Here is a 6,835-nt window from a genome sequence, read left to right on the forward strand (position 1 = left end):
GACAGCTGAAATTGCGGCTGTCATTTTTTTAAATCTTTACAATCTTCCAGGTGGTAAATGTTCTGTGTGTGTGTGTGTGTGCGCGCGCATCATTTTATTTACTCTTCTAAACACGCTTCTGTATTTAGAAATAAGGAAACGGGCACAGAGAGGACTCACCCAGGTGGTAAGAGTTGGCGCTGGAGTTTTAATTCAGGATGTCTAACCTCCAAAGCCTTCATACTTTCTAAAGGGGCTGATGAGGGAAACGGAACCCAGATGCCTTTGCTAGGAGGCTGGGGACGTGGAAGAATGGGTATGAGAATTAGTTACTGCTCCTTCGGGGGGACGCCTATTATATTTTACATTCACTCTCTTATTTTAGCCCTCACTTCAACAGTGAGGTAGGTGGTATAATACCTGGATTTGAGGCACAGGTAGGTAAAGTATCTTTCTTTAGGCCACACAACCAGAACTGGGTGGAACCAAGGATGAGGACACAGTGCTGTGTGAATCAAAATCTTTTGCCTTTTGCCCTGGCAGGGTGGCTCAGGTGGTTGAAGCATCGTCCGGTGCACCGAAGGGTTGTGGGTTCGATTCCAGATCGGGGCACATACCTAGTTTGTGGGTTCGACCCCGGTTGAGGTGTGTACGGGAGGCAGCCAATCCATGTTTTTCTCTCTACCTCTCTTTTCCTCTCTCTCTAAAACCAGTAAAGAATATTCTCAAGTGAAGATTAAAAAAAAAAAACTCTTGCCTTTTAGAGTGTCATTTTCTGAATCAGAAGCAGTTCAGCTAACTGGCTCCACTTTCATAGATGTAACAGGGCATTGCCAGTGTGGTGTGATCTGTAAGGCCAGTTTTCGAAGTAAATTGCTGGTACCCGGAATTTCACCAATAAAGATGACTCCTTTCAGTTATGAGTTGCTCTTTTTCTACAATGTAAATATACAGGAAGAGGCATCATCACCTTTTGTTAATACACCTACTAGCACCATAGCGTGAATTATTCCCTCTGGGATTTGAAGGTCCTTGGTGACTGTATGTTGTGGGGACAAGTTTCTCTTTCCTGGTAGTTTAGAGAGAGCTCTCTGCTAGGGGACACTGAATGGAGTTGTATTGGGAAGAGTGTACAAGAAGGGGGTTTCTGAACATTTTGACATTAAATGAATGCTATACAATTGTGCAATATATGGTAAGAATCTTATCCATTTTGGAAAATGCTGTATAATGAACAGAACTTAACTGCTGCTTAGTGGGAAGAAGTATTGAGGCAATGCCTGACTGTGTGACGGGAAGACTGCTGCTTTATTTTCCATCCCTCTGTTCAGATTTCCCAAAAAACAGTGACAGAGGCCCTCAGTGCCGCTGCCCTTTTCTCTGCTCATGCCTTCTCTTTTGCGATCTGGTGAAATCCAGCCTCACCGCTGATGCCTGGGTAGCTTCTTGGCGACTGTTATTGAGACATTTTGAACATTACCTTCAAGAAGAGCGAGGACAGACATAAATAACCTTGAGCACACTGAATATAGATCTTGGCATATTGTTGGAACGCAAAACATGTTGATTGTGTTCATTTCCAAGTTCTGCCTAAAGCTTAGTGACAGCCACCTCCAGTATCAAAAAGTGTTAGTATTACTGTTTTTAAATCTGTTTTATAATAAATCTAAATAGTGCTCTATAGTTCAACTATTTAAGATTTTTCCTAGTTACAGTGCAACTAATCTTTAAAATTTATGTTAGTAAGTTCCTATGTGCTCACTAAAAAAAAAAAAAAAACTAAAAAAAACCTCAGAAACATGAACTTTACCCTACCACCGTCACCACTCCCATAATATTACTGTTAACATTTTAAAATATTTTTATTTATGACATTTTATAAGACCAGGTATTTCTCATTTTTAGTGGTAAGAAGATGTTCAAGAGAGAGAGAGATCAAAGAGAAATTAAATTCACAACCAATCTCTAAACCCCATTTTAATGTACAGCTTCCACTTCTCCCAGGGCACTTTAACAGTTTTTCAGGAAGCAGATTATTTTAAGTTTTAACTACTTTTTAAATTCCCTCTTAGTTGATAAATAGTCCCTATAACTGTCAATAGACTGGGAATAAGGAGGGAAGGCAGAAAAAGTACGTTAATTAGTTGTTGTTTGACAATGAGTTGACTGAATTGTATTTTACCGTGGACAGATTTTACAGAGATGATGAGAGCCTTGGGATACCCTCGACATATTTCTATGGAAAATTTCCGCACACCAAATTTTGGACTTGTATCTGAAGTTCTTCTCTGGCTTGTGAAAAGGTTAGAATTGCACTTTATTGCAGTCTAAGAACGAATACTCAATTTTATTTATTAGCCACCTAGAAACAGGTTATTGTTATGAAGCTAAAGGAAGAGTTCAATAAAATTTGAGTTTGACAGATTTAGGTGTAACCTGTTAAAAATCAGTTGAGTTTTAAAGAGTGTTGTGGGAATCGAAATATACCAGTGAGTGGAAAAGGGAGACTATTTCTCAGTAGGAAGCAGACAATGGGGTCCAAATTCTTCTCCATTCCCTCACCTTCATCAGGGAGTGACAAGTACCTCCCTACACACTCTTAATGAATACACTGGATTAGTAATTTCAATTTGTGTGTAAAACCCAGTATCTGACATTTGCGGTTGGCAAACTTTTTGTTAAGAAGATAGAAAAGGAGAGAAGAGAAGAGAAGAGAAGAGAAAAAAAGATAGCAAAGACCTTAGGTGTTGCAGGCAACACAAGATCTCTCTTACATATTCTACCTTGTGTTTTGTTTTTTATAATCCTTGAAAAATGTAAAAACCCTTCTTACTGGCAAGCTGTACAGAAAGACACTAAGGGCTGCAGTTTGTTGACTCCTGGGGGGTCATTACTAACATGAAGAAAGTAACTCCAACAACTCTGCTGCTTCTCAGAGCTAACTAGTTAGCTCTGGGTCAAGGGCTGTCAGCCCAAGTATCATTCTGATTATTTTAATTAAACTTTGAGGTCTGAGAAACTTAATTTTGTAAGCCGAACCCCAAATGTGATTTTTGAAATTAGTTAAACCTATTCTTGGGGTGAGGATTTGCTCCCTTGGATGTTTGGTATTTTGTGTTGCTTTTGAAGTCTTTCTGAATCTTACTGACTTCGCAGGGGACTCAAAGAGCTTCCCGTTACAGATCCACTGACCTCTCAGTTGCCCCCTTTCTCTCTTGTGGACTTTATAGTAATTAACTGATGTCTTCTCTCTGTGTCTGCCTGGCTTTCTCTCATAGGTATGAACCTCAGACTGACATACTTTCTGATGTTGAGACGGAACAAGACCGAGTTTTCTTTATTAAGGCAGTTGCCCAGTTCATGGTTAGTTCCTGCTTATTTGATGGAGTTGTAAAATTAAATATGTTAGAAAGAGAGAAGTCCTAGGTAGGGCTTCTTTCAAGTTTCTAAACCTATTCGATTACCAGGCTTCTTTAGAGCCATTTTTACAGCAAAGTATTTAGTTTTAATTCAGTATTTGTTAAGATTTTAATTTATTTTTGAATAGGTTATAATATTTCATGGTTCAGAAAAAGATTTTTTGTAGATTATGAAATGATAGAGTAAAATGGCTTCTTATCCTCTATCCTGTCTGCCTTCTGCCCAGCTCCATTCCCAGTAACCACTATTAATATTTTCCAGAGTTTATGTATATGTAAGCGAATAGGATATAAATTATTTTCCTTCTTTTTGCACAAATGGTGGCATACTGTTTAGAAACTTGCTTCTTCAGTTAAGAAGCAAGTTTTGGAGAACTTTCCAAACACATATAGAACTTCTTATTCTCTCTTAACACCCGAATAGTATTGCTTGCCTGGATAAATCACAATTTATATAATTTATATGGATAGGCATTTAGGTGTATATAACCTTTGCTCTTTGAAGCAATGCTGTAACAGATAACCTATATGCATCTCATTTCCTTTGTTACTATATCCATCTCTAAGATAAATTCTCAGGATTGGAATTGCTAGGTCAAAAGATACGTGTATTTGTAATTGTGTTGTCTCTTACCAAATTGCTCTTCATCAAGATTAGATCAGTTAAAAAAAAAAAAAAGAAAAGAAAAGGTTGCATCAGTTTACACACCCACTTGCAATGTATGAGTCACTTGAAAGTCTGATTCTTAATATAATCAGGTCATATCCCAATTGTTGGCAGAGACATTTTCATATTACCTACATGAGATTTGGTTTAGATTCTATTCTAAACCAAAGAAAAAGCCTTAAACTGTTTGTTTGGAAAAAGCCTTAAACTGTTTGTTTGTTTTGGTCTGAAAATAGGCCACAAAAGCACATATAAAACTCAATACTAAGAAGCTGTATCAAGCAGATGGGTATGCAGTGAAAGAACTATTGAAGATCACCTCTGTCCTTTATAATGCTATGAAGACCAAAGGGATGGAGAGCTCTAAAATAGGAGAGGATGATATCAGCAAATTCAAGTTTGATCTTGGCTCAAAGGTAAGGCAATGAACGGCTTGTAGTGAGGGATGAAATGTGTATTTCTCACTCTGAAATGGAACATGTCATATACTCATAGAACTACTTCTTTCCTTATCCCTTGAATGAGGGCAGTTTGTCAATTTTGTACTCATCAGCATTTGAATAAAAGCAGAAGTCATAATAAATTAATTCAACTATTTACTGAAAGCATATTGCTAGTAAGGTAGGAGTAGAGCTAGCAGGAACAGACTCCTAGAGGACTAAGGAAATAGGAGGAAAGTCAGCTGTGAATGAATATTGAGAGTTGTTGCTGATGGTTTGATAATCAAAAAGAGACACCAGGGCCCTAGCTGGTTTGGCTCAGTGAATAGAGTGTTGGCCTGCTGACTGGAGGGTCCTGGGTTCGATTCCAGTCAAGGGCACATGCTCAGGTTCTATCCCCAGTAGGAGATCAGTGTAGGAGGCAGCCAATCAATGATTCTCTCTCATCATTGATGTTTCTATCTCGTTATCTCCCTCTCCCTTCCTCTCTGAAATCAATAAAAATATATTTTTTTAAAAAAGAGACACTGGGGATTTGTTGTTTAGGAGAGGGAGCATGAGCAGAGCAGGGAGATGTTTGTTTGGACTCTGAAAATTTAACATATTCAAGGAAGGAGAGGTGACATGCAAATCCTAAGAAAGAAGTTGCGCACAGGGCTAGATGCTAAATCATCATCATCATCATCACCTTCATAGTAATGGCTGCCACCGGGAGCTGGGTACTATTGCATGTTAACTCATTTGAACCTCGTAGCAGTCATGTGAAGTGCAGTCTAAAGGCAGCGAATGAGGGGACAAAAGGGTTAACAGAAGGCATCAGGATGCAGCACTAGGAAATGTGTCCCTCAGATTGCCCCTCCCTGTCACTCACTACTGTAGGCATCCCCTGTGGTGACCTAATCCAAATAGGAAGCAGGTCAATTGCATTTGATTTGACATTTGGATTTTTAAGGAGACCTGAAGTTGCTCTAATTTGTACTTAGATCAGTGTTTCCTAAACTGGTATCCTCTAAGCTCTCTTCCACAGGATGTAAGGATATGTCCTGTGGAAAATGTCTTCTGTAGTCAAGTATTCTGACTGGCGGTAGGGATTGGTATTAGACTGGTTTTTTTCTGAATGCCTATTAAAAACCTGTCACTGAGGTTCCTGTTTTTGATATTTTCCTTCCAGATTGCAGATTTGAAAGCTGCCAGGCAGCTTGCTTCTGAAATCACCTACAAAGGAGCATCTTTGTATGACTTGCTGGGCAAGGAGGTAGAGTTGAGGGTAAGCAGTGCTCAGATAACTTAATTACTTTCTCAGCTAAGCAGATTTTCAAGGTTTTCTTTTCTAATTCTTTTTGCCCCTGTTTTTCTGATTTTATTAAACTGTACCTGATTAAATGATATAATGTGTGAGAAAGTAATATATAGTGTTTGTTGCTATTCCTGCTTCAGTGGGCACTGGTCTATTTTGTAATAACTCTGACTTCTAGTTCAGGAATGGCAAATACTAGTATGTGGCATGTTGCTGAGACTTTTCTCCTTTGTCCCTGTCGAACGTAATTGATCATGGTGCTTTTGTTGGTGAACTCAGCCTCAACATTCTTCTCAACAAAATCCTCTTCTGAGCCATGATGGTTCCCAAACCTTGCTGCCCAATGCAATCACCCAATGCAACTACAGATGCCTGGCTTTCCATTTTGATATCATTGGTTTGAAATGTGACTTGGGCATTGGGGATTTTACAAGTCTTCTGTATGATTCTAACGCACAGCAAAGTTTGGGGACCAGTAATCTATGCAGTCACTACCAATCAGTTAAAGTTAATGTTAACAGCTTAAGTTTACTTGCAATCCTATTCTAGCTAATGTCATTCAAGGAGTATGCTCCATCATGTTTAAGGAGCTAGTTAAGAGTGTGGTTCTGGAGAACTTCCATAGAGCTCCTAAAGAGCTTTTAAATCACCTGATGTCCAGGTTGTCCCAGAAATCAATGAGTCAGAATGTCTGGGGGTGAGAACCAGGCATCAGGTTTGTAAAGATTTCCAGGTGATTCCAGAGTGCAGCAAAATTTGGGGCCCACTGGTTTAAGAAGGAATGGAATATTATTTAGTTTTACCTGTAAGGATTTATGGCACTTAAGGACACATGCTCTCATCTAATGTTTTAAAATTAAATACATTTAATTCATTCCATTCCCATCATGTATGTCAGCCATGACCACTCTCTCACTTCCTTATCTGTGTTCTGGCATTGCTGCTACACTGTTATGGTATTTTTTCCTCTTGCTTTTCATTTCTGCCCAAGAGAGAAGACTAGAGTGGGAGACTTGGGTGCCAGGTCACCATT

The 6,835-nt window shown here is 39.0% G+C and overlaps 1 protein-coding gene across 8 annotated transcripts in view; it reads left to right on the top strand.

Annotated features, from left to right (window-relative positions):
• CLUAP1 (clusterin associated protein 1) overlaps positions 1-6,835 on the top strand; it is a 42,642-nt gene that overhangs the window by 560 nt on the left and 35,247 nt on the right. For 7 of the 8 annotated variants that reach the window (XM_015560120.1, XM_015560121.1, XM_006757866.2 and 4 more), the window contains exons 2-5: positions 2,171-2,282; positions 3,258-3,342; positions 4,302-4,481; positions 5,677-5,772. In XM_015560120.1, coding sequence (XP_015415606.1) covers positions 2,171-2,282; positions 3,258-3,342; positions 4,302-4,481; positions 5,677-5,772 — 473 coding nt within the window. Of the gene's footprint in view, positions 1-695; positions 1,608-2,170; positions 2,283-3,257; positions 3,343-4,301; positions 4,482-5,676; positions 5,773-6,835 lie in introns of those variants that run through there. The other variant, XM_015560122.1, reaches the window with a different exon arrangement.

The sequence above is a fragment of the Myotis davidii genome, unplaced genomic scaffold (genome assembly GCF_000327345.1).
Source record: "Myotis davidii unplaced genomic scaffold, ASM32734v1 scaffold555, whole genome shotgun sequence".
In the NCBI taxonomy this organism is placed as follows: domain Eukaryota; kingdom Metazoa; phylum Chordata; class Mammalia; order Chiroptera; family Vespertilionidae; genus Myotis; species Myotis davidii.